The sequence below is a fragment of the Fukomys damarensis genome, unplaced genomic scaffold (genome assembly GCF_012274545.1).
Source record: "Fukomys damarensis isolate Sample0158 unplaced genomic scaffold, DMR_v1.0_HiC HiC_scaffold_12, whole genome shotgun sequence".
NCBI classification, from domain to species: domain Eukaryota; kingdom Metazoa; phylum Chordata; class Mammalia; order Rodentia; family Bathyergidae; genus Fukomys; species Fukomys damarensis.
The window spans coordinates 33,783,388-33,802,383 of NW_022900924.1; the positions used below are offsets into that span (position 1 = coordinate 33,783,388).

Below are 18,996 nucleotides of genomic sequence, written 5' to 3' on the forward strand. Positions count from 1 at the left end.
GCAGGCGGCAACCACTGAACTAAATCCACGGCCCATATATTTTAAATATTTAAGAAATAGCCAGGATTTTTTTATTTCCACTAGTAATATATGAGTCTTCTAATATTTCCATATTACCATCAGTACTTGTTATTGCCTTTATGTTTTCTTTTCTAATGGATGAAGTAGAATCTCTTGTAGTTTTAATTGGTACTTCTCTAATGATTAATGATGTTGAACATCATTTCATGTGCTTGCTAGCAATTTCTATATCACTATCGATAAAATATCTCCTTAGTTCTTTTGCCTAGTCCTTGATTAGATTTCTATTTTATTGAGTTTAAAACATTTTCTAAATTTTGGATGCATATCCTTTTAAAATACAAAAATTTTAAATTTTGACGAAATCCAGTGTATCTATTTTTTTTTCTCAGGATTGTGTTTTTGGTGTCACAGTTAACAAATTGTGCTTAGCCCAGGATATTAAAGATATCCTTCTATACTTTCTTTTAATTTAAGAGTTCTTTTGTTTGAGATAATGGCTTTAGTTCATATTTAAAATGTAGGATGGATATCTAATTTAAAAATGTAATATTGATTTAAAATAATAATTCATTAAATGGTAACATAAATAACATATTCTTTATGAAAAAAAACAATTAATTTCCAAAACAAATAATTAGCAAGAAGAGTGATGCTATTTTATGTTGTAATTTTCTTTTTTTACTGTCTTTTAATGGAAGACTGATTCTCATATCTGCTTCTGCATTCAGTTTGTTGCAATATTGCATATCATGTAGTCTCTAGAAAACTGTGTACTTATAAGAGAGGGAGGGTGAAAAAAATCAATTGATGCCTAATCTCGTGGATCCCATGGAAAGTGTGTGCCAGAGACTTTCACATGACGCTTTGAGAACCTGTGATAGGAGCTTATTAATTGATTTCTACTTTTAAATCACTAAGCACTTAGAATTTCAATTTAGAGTACATCATTTCTTTGTCCCTCATTTTATTGTCTGATTTGTGTTTTATCATAAAGCTTTTAAATGTCTTCTAAAAATTTGCAGATATGTGATATTTTATAATGACTGAGGAATTTTGTAGACCAGGAATTAGCAAACTATGGCTCATGGACCAAATCCAGCCCATGCTTGTTTTGTTAGATAGATTCTTATTAGAACACAGCCATACTTATTTGTTTATGGATTATTTCTGACTATAGAGCTGAGTATTTGTGGCAGAAATCAAATGACTTGTAAACGTTAAAATATTTACTATCTAGCCGTTTAAGTTAAATTTGCTGACCCAATTATAGGGCACAGTTTTCAATGACTTATGTTAAATTAGATATTTTAGCAACAAGATTAAACAGTTTTCTCTGATAACACGAATCAGTTCTATAATTAAGAAAAGATATTGAAGTTTCATATTTGGAAGTTAGGCTTACTGACTTGAATGCTATTTATATTTTCTTTGTTAATTTTTAAGGGATTTTGTTTGTAGACAAAAAAATTCCTTACTGGGAAAGAATGAGATATTGATTATTTTGTACATAAAATTAAGATACTTTACAAGAGCTTTTTTTCATTTAATATCCTGCAAATGAAGATGTTCAAGGAGCTGTCAAATTTAATTTTAAAAGTTTCAATTTGTGTTATTTCAGGAAGATCTTGAAGACCTTATTGTTAATTGGGATGAAAGCAAAAGCATTGGTGATATCTTTCTTAAATATGTAAGTATTTTATTCTTTTGTTTGTTTTTAAGTTTTCACATTAAAATAATATCAAGGACTAACAGGAAAGAAATATACTTGTTTAAGTGTGAGAGGTTTTAAAACTTTGACATGGTTGTGTTTATAAAATATATTGGAATTATTCTGAAACGTGCTTTCTGTGTACAACACAGGATCATATTTAGAAGAAAATTAATTGTTGCACTGTGCTAAGACTTTTACCATGTATCAAATTATTTTCCTACATAAATGTTCACAGTTCAATAACTTTTTGAAGCTTTTTTTTTTTCCTCTTAGTTGATATCCCTTTTACGTGTTACTATGCTTCTGTTTAAAAGTTTCTAATCAATTGCTTGTTCTTTAGTAGTATAAGAACTACATAGCTTAAGTTTCTAAAATATGTTTCTTTTGATATGGGGTACTATGAAAAGGATTTATTGTATGTGTTTCATTCATTCATTCATTTTCCATGCCTGAGATTGAACTCAGAACCTGTGCAAGTAAGGCACGGTGCCACTGAGCTAAATCCTGGCCCTTGTATACATTTCTTTTAAATGTCTTTGAATACCATTTATGAATTTTAGTGCCTTGAGAACTGGTACCTGTAGTTTTGTTTTCTGAGGCCTCTCTGTAACCTTCCTACTCTACAGTCTTTTAGATATTTTTTTGGAGCAGGGGCTATTGGTTCAGAATCTAAATATGTAAATCATTGCCACATATATTTTTGATACTTTGTCTTAGCCAAAATAGCTTTCCTTTTTCTGTTTGTGTTTTTGGTTAACAAATGGACCTTTTAATGGTGGTTTATTCTTTTGAGTAAATAATAGCATGCTTTTAGATTCTATATAGATCAACTCTAATTCATATATTCTAAAGTAATAGAAGTTTTAAAATATTTTCATATTTGTATCAGTAAAACATCTGTTATATACTTTTGTTTCTGGGTCTTTATTTGCCTTTTAGACATTAGGCTGTGTACCAATTGATGCACTTTCTTCAGCACTTAACTCACACTTTACTGAGAAGTTTATAAGATTAATTTCTGTATTTAGCTTATGAAGAAACTTATTTTGAAGCTAATGTGTCAAATGATGACTTGTGTTTTTTTTTTTTTTTTTTTTTTTTTTTTTTTTTTTTTTTTTTTTTTTTTTTGTGTATTTAACTTTGTTTTGTTTTGTTTTTGGTACCCTGAATTAAACTCGGGACCTTGTTCTTACAAGGCAGGTGGCAGCACCACTGAGCTAAATCCCCAGCCCTTTTTGTATTTAACTTTTAAGTTCATTATCTAAGATTGAAACACATAACAAATTAATGGTTGTTTCCCTTTTCTTTTTCCTAGTCAAAAGATTTGGTAAAAACATATCCTCCCTTTGTAAACTTCTTTGAAATGAGCAAGGAAACAATTATTAAATGTGAAAAACAGAAACCCAGATTTCATGCTTTTCTTAAGGTAATGTATATTTCTTTCAAATACAAATTGAATCATTTCAGAAGAAATGTCTTAGTGTTATATCTTAATTTTATTTGTAACTTGTTGGTAACAATACTTTGGCTTCAGAAGGTTTGACATTAGGTAGTGGGGGCCCAGAGGCAATTGAGCAGATGAGAATGCTGTATGCAGTTATTTTATTTAATTTTTGAAACAGAGCCTTGGTATGTAGTCTATGCTGGCCCTCACTTTGGAATCCTCTTGCCTCAGCCTCCCAAGTACTGAGATTACATGTTTGTGCCACCTTGCTCAGGTGTCTATGGTTATTTGGAAAAAACAACAACAACAACAACAACAGTTATACATAGCTTTCAAAACACTTAAAGATTTCCCAGGTAGATTTTTGTTTTACCTTAAATGTTTTTCTTCTCACCAGTTTCTTATTTGCTATCAACATAATTAATATTTTAAAACTCTTTCTTGTAAATGATATAGAACTAACAGAAACTTAAGAGTTGATATGCGGGAGTGTATAGTGGAACTCACTTTACAAGATTAACTCAGCTGTCCAAGAGGTAATTTCGGGTCTTGGTGGCTTATTAACCACAGAAATCTGCTAGAGAACAGCAGCCATCCCATTCTATCTCTTAGTTCTTTTCAGGACACTGAAGGTAATTTTATAACTGTAGGGTATTTAATATTTGCAAAGAATTTTTTTTTTTTTAATGTTGAATAAATTCCTTTCAGATAAACCAGGCAAAGCCAGAATGTGGACGACAAAGCCTTGTTGAACTTCTCATCCGACCAGTACAGCGGCTCCCTAGTGTTGCCTTACTTTTAAATGGTACTTCTCTCGTCTGTTTTCAGATTACTGCAGATACTTTCATGAAAGTTCTTCTAAAAAAATTGAAATTTTTCTTAATTTCAGAGTTTTTTAGATTTCAACATAAAAACTTACATATCTTTTACACAGGAAACAACTTTAGGGATAACCTTGAAAAATAGTCACTGATGCTACAAAAATTTAGTCTGGCCTGAAATCCTTTATTGTGGCATCAGTTGTGTTGACTAGCATCATATCTTTTCTCTTTCCACTTAAATTCACCAATATGGACAGAGATAATCTGTGTGTCCCAAATATCTTTAGTTCTTTTTTAAAATTTTGGTACCGGGGATCGAACTTGGACCCTTGAGCTTGTGAGGTTAAACTGAGAATCAAACTCAGGGCCTCGGGATTGCCAGGAAGACGCTGTACCGCTGAGCTACATTTCTGGATTTTAGCTATGTTCTGTGTGCATGGCCTAATACTTTTTATTTTGTTTTGTTTTATTTTATTTTATTTTATTTTTCCTAATACTTTTTATTTTTCAGTGTACTCTTGAAACCTTTACCTGTTTATTTTAGAACTTAAATTACAAATATTAGTAGAAGTGGGTTTTATAGAAATTTTTATGAATAAATTTTCCTGTGGTTAAAATAATGCATGTGCATATTCCTTTACATTTAGTTGACTAAAATAGTGAAGACTTTAGAAGACTGTCAGGTTTCATTACATTTGTAAAGATTAAAGTATGAAAATAAATTAGAAAGAGGAAAAACATTTGTAAGATTTTGATACCTGAGTTTGTAGTAATATGTATAGCAGTTAATGAAGCTAATTTTGTGACTGTTTTGCTTGGTATTAATTATAGTGCTAACCAAAAAACTGATAATTTTTGTTTTCCTAAGTTAGCTGATGTAATTGAGAATTAGTAATTTATATTTTCCCACAGTTGAGACTGACCTGGAACTCACTGTGTAGTCCAGGCTGGTCCCGAACTCACAGTGATCCTCCTGCCTCAGCCTCCCGAGAGCTGGGATTACAGGAGTGCACTGCCACGCCCAGCAACTTTTTTTTTTTTAATGCAGTGCTGGGGGTTGAATCCAGGGATGCTCTATTGTTGAACTGTATCCTGAGCCCATTTTTTATTATTTATTTATTTATTTTAATGCTTTGTTCATCTGTTTTAAAAGTAAAACGTCTTTAAATGTGTATTTTCACTTTGAAGTAAAAGCTACGTTTTTGGATACCAACATATAACTCATTGCACACACACACACACACACACACACACACACACACACCAAAAAATACAATCACTGAATCCTTAGTAAATTGTCTTTTTAAACAATTTTAAGTTCACTTAAAAAAATATTAGAACACATTAAAAGGACACTGCCACTATGAGTCCAACTTAAGAGCCCATGGAATTTAAAAGCTACATCCCAAAGCTCATGTTTCTTAATCAGAGGGATGGGGGGGCAGTTTAAACAAATACGAGGCTTGCTACAACATTTGCATAGGGTCAAAGTATTCTATTATACAAATGATCTGAATATAATGCAATGTGAATTATGGTATGTGAGAAATGATAAAAGGTGAGGGAAAGCTCAATAGCAATTATTGATGCTATGAATTTAAGTGTACATCTTAAATATATTGTAAAAATCCAAGAAAATACATAAATTTAGCTCTAAAATTCCTTTGATTGTAGACATGAACTTACTATATTACAAGTAAATATAGTGAAATGCCACATTCAATTTTTAAGTTTTGAAACAGGATCTCAGTAGATTGCTCAGGCAGGTCTCAAACTTGTGATTCTCTTGCCTCAGCCTCCTGAGATCATACGTATGCCACACAGTCCTCAGGTGGTATTCCCACTCTTTAAAACCTGTCCTTTTAGCCAGGTGGTGGCTCATGCCTATAATCCCAACCCCCAGGAGACAGGCAGGATTGAAAGTTTGAGGCCATCCTGAGCTCTACATAGTAAGATCCATTCTCAAAACAAATGATCTTATTATACAGATTTTAATGACAACGTGTGAATAGATTTTCTATTTTCCAAACCCATTTTTTTGCTAATTTGCATATTTTCATTATAGTTTTATAAAGAACTTGTAGAAAACAAATGGTGTCATGACTAAAATGAATTTATAAAGAGTTTTTGTGTTAATCAATGTGTTAAGCGTAAACTTTAGAATAACAAAATCGGCTTTATAGGACACAATGCTCTCTATGATGTAGTCTAGGTTACATTATCAAATATTTAATTATTTCTGAGCTAACTGAGGATTATTTTTATTTAACACTATACAGAATTTAAGGAACAAGGAGTCTCCAAGTGTTACTACAACAAAATTGAGACAGCAGTGTAAGAAAATCAGTGGCATATTCTGAAATTTAGTATAAACTTGGTATTAAAAAATATATGAGAGCCAGGAATTTAGCTCAGTGTTACAGCACATGCCTGGCAAGTGCTAGGTCCTGAGTTCAAGCCCTGGTACCAAAAAAAAATTTATGAGAATCTTAACAGATAGGTCAGGGCAGAGATTTATTAGGGAACATACTTGAAACTTTTTAAAGATTAGCTATATCTTTAAAAATAATTAGTCTAGGGTCAGGGATTTAGCTCAGTCGTTCTGCTGCCTGCCTCACACACAGTGCAAGATCCTGAGTTTGATCCCTGTTACCCCCCCAAAATCACTCTATGTCAGTATTTACAGCATTTTTAAGTCTTTGATGGAAAACTATTGCATTTTTAATCATACAGAATATATTTTATTATAGATCTTAAGAAACATACAGCTGATGAAAATCCTGACAAAAGCACTTTAGAGAAAGCTATTGGATCACTAAAAGAAGTAATGACGTAAGTGCATTGTTTTAGTTTTTTATTCTTTAGAGTTAGAATTGATATCATAGTCATCAGTTAGAGAAAAATATCAAATTTTTGTAAAATAATCTGGATTACTTTTCTAATAGTGTATACGTGAGAAGTGTTGGTATACATTGCTCAATCAGAACTTTTTTTCAGAAATTAAATTTTTATGTACAGAAAGCAAGTTGTTTAGAAATTTGATAATGTTAATAATCACAGAGACATTTTCTTTACATTTTTCCAATCATAGCTTATTTTTGTCTTCATATTAATACAATGTGCCCAAATGTAACTTAGAAATTTGACCTTGGTGAAATGGAAGGCTTATTTTTTTTTCTTTTTTTAAATTAATTTTATTGGTACATTTAAGATATACAATATAATGGCATACATACATCATTGGAAATTTGAACCTTTACATAATCCGTGTTGATTATTATTTTTCCCCATTCCCCTGCCCTCCCTTTAACCCTGTGTCCCTCTCTATGTACAAAGAATTTGTTTCCATTTTTTTCATTTTCTTCCTATTTTACATTATCTATTATACCTTTTAGTCCTTATTTACACTTTCAGTTTCTCCCACTAGAAACACTTCAGTATTTATACGTGTGTCCTATTTATTTCACTTGAGAATCGCCTCAATATGCAACCATTTAGCTATAAATGTCTCTGATTTCTTATTTTTTATGGCTGAGGTAGTACTCTATTATAAAAAAAAAAAAAACACATTTTCTTTATCCAGCTTCCACTTGATGAGCAGTTGGGCTGCTTCCAGTTTTAGCTATTAAAAATTGTGCTGCTGTGGACATGTGTGCACATATATCACTGTGGTGTGATTCTTTTAATTCTTTTGGGAAGATACCCAGCAGGGGAAGAGCTGGGTCAAGTGGTTTCCTCAGTGGTTGCACCAGTCTGCACTCCTACCAGCAGTGGAGCAGGGTTCTTCTTTCTCCACAGTCCCCCTGGCATTTGTTGTCTGATTTTATGATAGCAGCCATTCTTTCTGGGGTGAGTGAAATCTCAGTGTTGTTTTCATTTGCATTTCTCAAATGACCAGTGGTGATGTTGAACATTTTTTCATATGTTTATTTGCTATTTCTACTTCTTTGTCTGAGAAATGTCTGTTCATTTCTGATGCCCATTTCTGGATTGGGTCTTTCAATTTGGGAGGTCTGATTTCTTTTAAGTTATTTATATATTCTAGATAGTAGACCTTAGTCTGAGAAATAGCTGGTGAAAATTTTTCCCTACATTGTGGGTTGTCTCTTAGCTCTCTTGGTGGTTTCTCTTGCTGTGCAGAAGTTTTTTTAGTAAAGACCCTTTGTTGATCCTTTGGGCTAGTTCATGGGCAACTGAGGTTTTGTTCATAAAATCTTTTCCTACTCCAGTGTCTTCAAGAATTCTACCTAGGGCCTGGGATTTAGCTCAGTGGTTCTGCTGCCTGCCTCACAAGCACAAATTCTCAAGTTCATTCCCTGGTACCAAAAAAAAAAAGAGTTTCTTTTCTCTTCCAGCCAGTTTAGTGTTCTGTTGTAATATTTAGGTCTTTAACCCATTTTGATGTTAGTGCATGGTGAGAGATACAGGTCTAGTTTTAATCTTTGGCAAGTTGAAACCCAGTTTTTCTAGCACCATTTATTAAAGAAGCTGTCTTTCCTCCAGTGAGGGTGTTTGGCCCCTTTGTCAAAGATAAGGTGGCTGAATGTATATGGAATTGTTTCTGCATCTCCTGTTTTGTTCCACTGGTCCTCAGGTCTGTGTCTTTGCCTGTACATGCTACCTTTATCACAGTTGCTTTGTAGTATAGTTTCCAGTTGGGGATTGTGATATCCACTTCCTGTCTTTATTGCCTACAATTGCTTTTGCTGTTTTAGGTCCCTTCTGGCTCCAAATGAATTTTTGGATTGTTTTCTCAAGGTCTGTGAAGTATGCTGTAGAATTTCAGTTGGGATTGCATTGAATCTATATAGTAGATTTGGAAGTATGGCCATCTTTACTATATTGGTTCTTTCTACCCAGGAGCAAGGAATGCCTTCCCATTTTCTGATATCCTCTTTTGATGTCTTTTTTTTTAGAATGCTATAGTTTTCAGAGCAGAGTTCTTTGATTGCTTTTGTTAGGTTTATTCCTAGGTGTTTCAATTTCTCAGATGCTATTGCGAAAGGAATTGTTTGCCCCATTTCTCTCTCAGTGAATTTGTTTTTCGTGTGTGGGAAAGCTATTGATTTTGGTGTGTTGATCCTGTATCCAGCTATTTTACTGAGTATGGTTATCATGTCTAGAAGACTTATTGGTGGCTTTCTTGGGGTCTTCTATATAAAGTATCATGTCACCTGCAAATAATGACAATTTGACTTCATTTCCTCTCTTCATTCCTTTTTATTTTTCTCATCTTTTCTGTTAACTTTTTGTTACTTATTTAGAATTTTATGGAATTGAATTGACTATTGATTGGAGATGTATAAAAAGTGCAAATTCATTGATTTGGAGAGCATCATGATTAAACTTTGGCTGTTGGCTGTAAGTCTAACTCGGAAACATAGGTCTGATCAGAAATCATCTTTTCTGAAGTAGAATAGAAAACTGTTACCCTTAACTGTATAGCCTCAAAGAAGTCACTTAAACTCTGTTTAATAGATACATTTACATGATCTCTGAGCTTCCATGAGGTCCTTCAGTATGAAATCATATCTTAAAATACTTGCAGTGGGGCCTTTGGGAAGAAGTTTAGCTCCTGCTAGATCTTCTCTCTACTATTTGAGATAATACTTTTTTTTTTGGTACTATTTTAGAGAATAAGGATTAAATTAGTAACAGTTTCTGTTGCTGTTGAAAGGTTTATATAGGTACTTTTATTTATTTTTAAATTTTCTATTTTTTTGATCAGCCAGCCTTCATGCTTTGGATTTATTATCCTCGAAATAGGGTAATAACTTTGAGTCTATAAAGGTGATGATTTTCTTTTTTTTAAAATATTGCTTAAAACAAGTGTAGGCGGTCAAATTGTTTACATATTTTCATGAAAGAAAAAAGCTGCAAACCTGTTACCTTGCCTGATTTACCTGTTTAGAGTACTCTAACAATTAACTTATACTATTTGTTATTTATGTACATTTCAGTAAGTAAAGATTATTATTATTAAAAATAAGATTATAATAGTAAATATAGTGATCATTTGACTACTTGGCCTCTAGAATAGTGTCACTTTGGCTGAATCAATAAAGAAAGTAGTTCTTTCTCTTTTAATATTATAGTATTTGAATATTCTGAGAACTTATGGATATTTTTAACATATCCTTTTAAATGTCTTGCTCCTCAGTAGATTTTTAATAAATGTTAAACTATAGGAGAGATTTTAGTATTTATTTATCATGCTGATTTATAAATCTTACAGAATATGACCCCCTCTAAATTCTTGAGATTCTTGAGCATTTAATTTAGGGAATAAAATTTTTATTATGATTGATTAAAATAACTAAAATATAATAGGTAAAGGAAATAATGAGACAGTATCAGTTTACTAGTTCTTGCCCCCAAAACCTCCTTATAGTCAGTCTTGGTAACACTAGTACACTTGCTTCATTTCTAAATTTTAATTTGTTTTAATACAAGTTTTTTTTTTTAGTAGCTTTAATAAATATATCTTTCCCCTTAAACAAACTACATATGTTTGCAAGGACAGATTAAATTTGACATTCACGGAATACCATGAAACCACCACCACTATCAAGATAGAGAACATTTTTATCCCCCCCCCCATATTGTTCCTAGGTAATGTGTTTTTCTGCCTTTTTCTTTCATCCAAGGTAACCATTTGGGATGGTTCTTTCTATTATATAATATGCATTTTCTAGGATTTTACTTAAATAGAATTGGATGCTATGTTCTATTTTACATGTCTTTTTTTAGTCATCATATTTATTTTGAGAATAGTCTTTAGTAGTGCTTAATAGTTCTTTCCTTATTATTTTCCATTTTATGAGTATATCGCTATTCTTGTGTTGATGGATATTTTGATTCTTGTTTCTGGCTGTCACATACAAATAAAGCTGCTATGAACATTTATCAGTTTTTATACAGACGTGTGCTTTTATTTCTCTTAGATAACTTCCTAGGAATGGGAATGGCTAAGTCAGATAGTAGATGTGTATATAACTTTAAAAAATATTTTACTTTCAAGATGATTGTACTGTTCTACATTCTCACCAAAACTGTATGGTGAGCTGGGCATGGTGGTTCACACCTGTAATCCCAGCTCATCAGGAGGTTGAACCGATTTAGGAGTATTGCAAGCCCGAGCATAGCCTGGGCAACTCAGCAAGACTCTGTCTCAAAAGGAAAATAATATAGGGTTGGGGATGTGGCTCAGTGATATTTTGTCTGCTTTTTAAAAATAGGGGTTGGCCTCTTGCAATTGAATTTTGAGAATATACCATGTATTCTGATTTAAAAGTTCTTGTCAGATGTGTGATTTGCAACTACTGTTTGCCTGATCTGGCGTCTTTTAAGTTTTTTTACATTAAAAAATTCAAGATTTCTAAATTTTGATGTATAGTGTATTTGTTTAAGTAGATGGTACTTTTATAATATTATCTAAGAAAATCTTGATCTAACTGAAACACATCCCCCCTTCATTCCATACTGGTAATTGAACCCAAGACCTTCACATGCTAGGCAAAGTGCTCTACCACTGAGCAACATCCCTATCCCTTTAATTTTTTTTTTTGATACGCTCAATAAGTTTCTCTTGCTTGTCCTGAGTAGCTAGTATTACATTTTTGTGCCAGAATGCTCAGTTCTAGTTTTAGTCTTTAGGTAAAAATTATGTAGGTCTATGATCCATTTTCAGTTAATTTTTATGTATAGGGCATGGATCAAGGTATGTATAGATCAAGCCTGTTTTTTTGTTTTAACATGGAAGTCTGTTTTAACACTTGAAAAAGAATATCCTTTCTCCATTTAATTGCTTTTGTGTCCATGTTAAAAATCAGCTGACCTGTGGGCATGGTGATATAGGCCTGTGATCCCAGCACTCTAGGAGACTGAAATTTGTCTCCAATCTAAGGAATTTAGGGACTTAATGAGATCCTGTCTCAAAGTAGGGTAGCATAACATAGTATAGCGTACTATAACCAATCCCCAGTACTTAAAAAAAATAAAATCAGTTGATCATAAAGTAAGGATTTATTTCTGGACTGTCAGTTCTGTTGATCTAAAGATTTGTTTTCCTAGTCTGACACAGTCTTGATTACTATGCTTAAAGTTTTAAAATTGAGAAGTATGAGTCTTCCAGCTTTGTTATTTCTCTTTAAAGTTGTTTTTGTTATTCTGGGTTCTTGAATTTGAATATGTTTTTTAGGATCATGTTGTCAATTTCTGAAAAAAAAATTTAAAAACTGGTGAATTTGATATGATTTTATTGAATTTTTAGATCAATTCAGTGGACATAATTATTTTAGCAATATTAAATGTTCTCATCCTCAGACATTCATCTCCATTGTAATTCTTTAATTTCTTTTAACATTATTTTGAAGTATTCAGAATGTAAGCTTTGTGTTTTTTATATTAAACTTATTCTGGGTATTGTTTTTGATGGTACTGTAAATGGAATTGCCTTCTCAAGTTCACCTTTGAGTGCTTTACTGCTGGTGTCTAGAAATACAGTTGCCCTTATACTCAGCAACCTTGCAGACCTTGTTTGTTTAGTTTTGTTTTGTTTGTGTCTGTTTTTTTGAGACTGGGTCTCACTTTGTAGTACAGACTGGCCTTGATTTCACTGTGATCCTCCTTTAGCTTGAGTGCAGGGGTTATAGGCGTACACTGCCATGCATGTCCTGACCTTGATTTTTATAAGTTTTTAGTGAATTCCTTAGGATTTTCTTTAAACAAGAATATATCATCTACACATTGATATAGTTGTATTTTTTCCTTTCCTAGTTATGTTTTCATTTTTCTTGCCCACCCTTGTTAGAAGCTGTAGTACAATTTTTTTGTTGTTGCAGTACAATTTTAAAGAAAAGGGTGAGCATGTACATCTTGTCTTAAACTTGATTTCAGAAGGAAAGCATTCAGTCTTACACCACTGAGTATATGTTGGCTGTGAGTATTTAATAAGTTGCCTTTATCATATTGAAGACCATGCCTGTTTGTAATTTAATGTTTTTATCATGAAAGTTTGTTAAGTTTTGAAAAATACTTTGCCTATTGAAATGGTTGCCTGGTTTTTATCTTTTGTTTTATTGATAATGGCGTATTTTCTGTTATCTTGAGTCAGTGTGAGTCTTTAAAAATTTATCCTTTATCCCTAAGTGATCTAATTTGTTTTCATCAAGTTGTTCATAATGTTCTCTTTCAGTAGTTTATTTTTTGAAGATTAATAATGATGCCTAGTCCTCTATTGTTGATGTTAGTAATTTGAATCTTCATTTCTTTTCAGGGTCAGCTAATTTAAAGTTTGTCAATTTTGTTGATCTTTTCAAAAAAGTAATTTGGATTGGTTTCTTTTTTTCTTTTTTCATTATTTTTCACTATCATAAATTATCTTCTGCCTGCACTTAGATCCCTTCCAACACACACACACACACACACACACACACACACACACACACTTGTGGTACCAGGGATTGAACTTGAGTCCTTGTGCTTGTGAAGCAGGTAGCAGAACCACTGAGCTAAATCCCCAGCCCTTCTTGTTTTCTATTAATATTCTTTTATAGCCTCATTTCCATCTAAACACTGCTTTGGTGGCATCCTATAAGATTTGATATATTACAGGTTTTATTTATTTATTTCAGGGCTATTTGTAATTTTTTCTTTAGATTTCTTGACCCATTGGTTATTTAGGTAGTGTGTTGTGTTGTTTAATGCCCACATACATGTGAATTGTAAGAATTTTTGTTCAGTATTTCTAATATTGCTCCATTGCTACTAGAGAAGCAATGTTTGATTTCAATCCTTTCAAATTTTTTTTCATTAAGTTTATTGGTGCATTTTAGGTATACAATACAGTTACATTCATCATTGGGATCTGGTACCTTCACATGATGTATATTGGGGGTTCTTATTTTTTCCCCATTCTCCTACTCTCCCTTCACCGTTCGCTATTTACAAAGACTTTGTTTCCATTTTTTCCTTTTCTTATATTTTTTTTCTTTTCCTTTCTTTCTTTTCCCTCCTTTCAAAATTTTTGAGGCTTACTTTCTGGCCTACTCTGGAGGTTGTTCCACGTACACTTGAAAAGAATGTGTGTTTCGCATTTGTTGGGTGGAATATTCTTTAGATTTTTGTAAGGTCTAGCTGTTTAATAGCATGATTCAAATCTTCTATTTCTTTTTTTGTCTTTTGCCTGGTAGTTCTGTTCATTATTAAAAGTGGCATATTAGTGTTGCAGCTATTACTTTTGGATTGTCTGTTTTCACTTAGTTTCTCTCAGTTTTTGCCTTATGTATTTTTGGATCAAGTTCATAAATACTTCTGTTATATTGTTATATTTCCCTTGTGGATTGACTTGTCATACCATAACATGCCTCTTCATAACAATTTTTGTTCTAAAGCCTATTTTATTATAGCCACTCCAGTTCTGTGCCTGCCCCCCACACCCTGCTCATTCCTTGCATATGCCAGGCATGCATTCTACCACTGAACTACATCACCAATGCACCCCATCCCCCTTAAAATTTTATCTTGAAACTGGGTTTGCTCAGTTGCCCAGACTAACCTTGGATTTGGCAGTCCTCCCACTTCATCCTCCTGAATAACCAGTATCATAGGTGTACACTACCATGCTCAGCTCCAGTTCTGTTTTGTTTCCTGTTTGCGTGATACCTTTTTCTATCCTTTTACCTTCATCTTATTTCTATCTTTGAATCTAAAGTGTCTCTTGGAGATAGCATACAGTTGGTTTTTTTAAAAGAATTTAATTTGATAATCTCTGTTTTGGGATTGGAGGGTCTTCTCCAATAATGGTTAATATTTATTGTTCACGTTGTTGATAGATTGGATTTACCCTGACATTTACTTCTTTTTTTTTTTTTGGTACCAGGAATTGAACAAAATTAAGATCAATTCATATGAGAGACCTTTTTGTGTGTGTGGAATGAGATGTGTTTGTATGCTATTTTCATATTCTAAAATAGCTCAATTAATTTTTCAGGCATATCAATGAAGATAAAAGAAAAACAGAAGCACAAAAGCAAATATTTGATGTTGTTTATGAAGTAGATGGATGCCCAGTAAGAATTTTTTGATTGTCATTTTTTTTCTTGTTAATGAGGTTTCTATAGCTTTAATATAAACTCTTGACATCAGTTTTTTTCTTAATTATAGCTTGTTAAAATTATTCTATACAAATGATCTCTTATTAATGTTTTCAATTTATACAGGCTAACCTTTTATCTTCTCACCGAAGTTTGGTGCAACGAGTTGAAACTGTTTCTCTAGGTGAACACCCCTGTGACAGAGGAGAACAAGTAACTCTATTTCTCTTCAATGACTGCCTGGAGGTAAGGTTGTACTTAATAGAGTATAGTAAAACTATTGTCTTTTGTGACTAGCTGGAACACTTAAACCAAGTTTTGATTAAAGCACTGAATTAAACTTAAATTATCACTGTTTTTAAAAATTCAGACCAATTGTTGGTTTAATACAGTGAATACTTTTATGGGAGGCCTACTATTTAAAAACATGGTAAGTTTCCACGACCTCATATCCAGGTGAAAATCAAAATTTATTTTTATTTTTATGAAAATAAAGGCTTAGGTCAAGAATTTTGGGAACTCCTTGTTTCTATGTATTTTTATTGAAGATTTGCAAAATAATTGTGAAGTCTTCTTTGGAAATGTGAATAGATTTTCCAGTAAAGATGAAATCAGTATTTTGTTGAAGATGAACATAACTTTATATTTTAATATTATGAATTTCTGTGTTTTTTAAATTTTTCTTTAAATGAGCAGATTTTACAGTGCATGTATGATCAGTATATTAGGTGGGTTGTAATTAATCTGATTTGAAAATTCTTATCTATCCGAGGTAAATTTTTTCTTGTAAACCCCTGCAAAGTTTTGAATTGTGTTAGTGTGCTCTATTTTTTAAAAAATTTCTTTGCATATGTATTTTTATACAACTGTACTGTGTAGTGGGGGGAATGAAAAGGAGTACATTTTTCTTCATCTTATAAGAGAAAAATGTTCTTTTTCTTATTTTTTAAAATATTCTTTTTTGATAAAGCAGACATTAACAAGAAGACTCATTTGACATTTCAGTTACTGGGTAACTTTGTGTTACCTTTATCAAAGTGATTGGTAGTTTTCCTTTTTAAGTCTGTGCTTCTTCATTTTATCCTTTTCTATTTTATTTCTCTTGAAGTTTTGCCCTCTTATATTGTGTACATTATTTTGTGAAGTACAAAATACAAAGGAATCTTAGAGAACAAGCCATTCACAGAGCAATTACAGGCACAGTAAAGTAAAAATTTGGCTTGTATTAAATGTAGTTTCATTATTCTGAGTTTAATGAAAAATAATATTTTCATTTGGTCAATAATTTACAAAAAGCACAAAAAGGAGTCTGAGAAAGACCAGTCTACACAGTGAGACCTGTCTGGGGGGCACAGGGGACATAATTGACTGTACTCTGAGGTGAGAAAATCGTGAGGCAGAAAATTGTGACCTGTCTTCCACAATAAAAATATTTGCCTGCCTTACTTTTGGGAATAAAAGCTAGACCAAGGAAGCAATTAATTTCAGTCATAGTCTATCTCAATTTGTGTTATCATGGCACATTACTAGTCTTTGCACTTCTGTTTATTTGTTTCTATCAAGGCATTTTTAGTTTTTTCCTGCTGAATTCCATACGTCATCTGGCTCCATTAATTTATTACGTTAGGTTATCTGATCTTCTTTGCCAATCCATTCTGATTATTATCTCCTAGTTCCTGGTGGAGCAGTGACTTATTTTAATCTTACACTCCCTCCAAAGTGTCTGTAACTGGCTCATTGACTTCCCTTCTACTTTAATCTCTGTGGTTGATCATCTCCTGTAGTTTCTATGTCCCTGGACTCTCATCTTTAATCTAGTGACTTTTTTGTTCTCTCTTTTAGCTTCTCTGTCTCAGAATCATTTCAACAGAAACTGCTCAAAATTTGGACTTCAAAATTCAAGATCTTAAGTAAATTTTTTAACTTTTGTTTTAAGAAAAATAAAACAGCAAATTTGGGATGAAAAGCTGTAACTTCCTTAACATAAAACGTATAGCAAGCATCATACTAAATTATACAAGTTAGAAACAGTCTATTTGAGTATAATATATTTTGTATTCTCTTTAATATGACAGGTGATACTTAAATTCAATTAATTTTGGATTTAAGGATATAGTTTCCTATTTTGTATTTTATGTTTTGAGAGGGTTTTTTTTAAATGCTTTAAAAAACATTTAATTATTTTGCTTAGCCAAATTTAAAAGTATTTTCACATGACAGTGAAAATAATTATTTTAAGTCTTTATTGCTTATTTTTACTACACTTACGTAAATGAATTTTAGTACTTAACATGTAGTGTAGACATGTTTATATTTCTACTTCAATGTGAATATGATGTACTGACTAGCTTTTGTCTCTCAAAAACCTTAACACAGCATAGTACATTTTTAGCCTTTGTCATGGTCATGATGATGACTAATCAATCTCAGTTCAAGTAACTTAATCTAAATTCATTTTACATTAGTATCATTCAATAAGGTGTTACTACATAGTTTTTAAAAAGGCAATGTACTAGGCTTTCATGAAATGAAAACAAAAATAAAAGAACTTACAAAGTTCATAAAATGTCACTATATTATGAATCACTAGTTCCTTGTTTAACTTTGCTCTTGTCTTCTCCAGTGTTATCTTACCCATCTCTTCCTTTTGTGTGAGTTCCTAGTCTAGGTATATGTAGCCTAAAATAATGGCTCCTTAAATTTAAAATGAGCTAAATCCCTGGCCCTGTGTAATGTATTTTCAGTTGCTTCTTTAATGTTCCTCTTTCTCAATAGTATATAAGTGATAAGGTGAACAAGAACTGTTTGTTTACTCGGTATTATTCAGTCACTTCATAGGATCTGAAATATTTTAAATATATTAAACTGCTATTAATGATCTTTTGAACCAAAACAGAGATCCTGGAACAGCTATTCCCCTTTTCCTTAACTCAAGATCTTTTATTCAAGAAACTTTCATCCTTTGTTACTATTGCTTCCTCACGACGCTTGTAGTTCTTACACCTTTCGGACTTTGTACACACCTTATCTCCTGGCCTGTTTTTCTGACTTTAGAGCTCTTCTACATAAACATGAGCATTTCTGTTAATCAGTTTTAGGTCTGCTTTTGTCACAGAGTAGCTGTGCTTCTTATCACATAGTTACTGTGGAATGACATAGTCAAATAAGTTGTATATAGATTTATATGACTAGTTGTTTTTAAGAATTTAGACTTTGTATTCATATTACTGATGACTTTGTCATCTTCTATAAACAGATAGCAAGAAAACGGCACAAAGTTATTGGCACTTTTAGGAGTTCTCCTGGCCATACCCGACCCCCAGCTTCTCTCAAGCATATTCATCTAATGCCCCTTTCTCAGATTAAGAAGGTGCTGGATATAAGAGAGACAGAAGGTATGTTAATTATACAAATTATTGGCTAAATAAAAATGGTTTATACATTGAAGATTTAATTCATTCCCTTATGGTTGGTTTTTAAATTAATGTTACCTCTCAGTATAGTTATCTGGTAAAGTTCTATAATTGTGCTTGTGCCTCTGTCCTATTACTGTACCTAGGAACAGACTTGATTTTTTTTTTTTTTTTCTTCAAATGAAAGTGCTACCTCAACCAGTAGGATATTCTTGTACTCTAAGGCTCAAAAATCTTTTAGTCATACATTAAAATAGTGCCTTAGTCTTATTCCCGCATTGAAACTTTCTTCAGAATCCAAAAGAAATCACTATAATCTATTACCTATATTTTACATCATAATACCTTTCCTGTTACCAGTGACTGTGATTTTAGGGATTGTAGTTAAAATAATGATTGGGGAAAGGCATGTGTGATATAAATATACCCAAAGCAACTGGTAGATTGACATAAGTCACATAAAATATATATATATATATATATATAT

At 32.2% G+C, this 18,996-nt stretch overlaps 1 protein-coding gene across 5 annotated transcripts in view; it reads left to right on the top strand.

Annotated features, from left to right (window-relative positions):
• Positions 1 to 18,996, top strand: part of Ect2 (epithelial cell transforming 2) — a 107,201-nt gene that overhangs the window by 67,236 nt on the left and 20,969 nt on the right. For all 5 annotated transcript variants that reach the window (XM_033762521.1, XM_033762522.1, XM_010632410.3 and 2 more), the window contains 7 exons: positions 1,643 to 1,711; positions 3,051 to 3,161; positions 3,888 to 3,984; positions 6,751 to 6,832; positions 14,994 to 15,072; positions 15,223 to 15,342; positions 18,353 to 18,491. In XM_033762521.1, the coding sequence (XP_033618412.1) occupies positions 1,643 to 1,711; positions 3,051 to 3,161; positions 3,888 to 3,984; positions 6,751 to 6,832; positions 14,994 to 15,072; positions 15,223 to 15,342; positions 18,353 to 18,491 (697 nt within the window). The remainder of the gene's footprint in view (positions 1 to 1,642; positions 1,712 to 3,050; positions 3,162 to 3,887; positions 3,985 to 6,750; positions 6,833 to 14,993; positions 15,073 to 15,222; positions 15,343 to 18,352; positions 18,492 to 18,996) is intronic.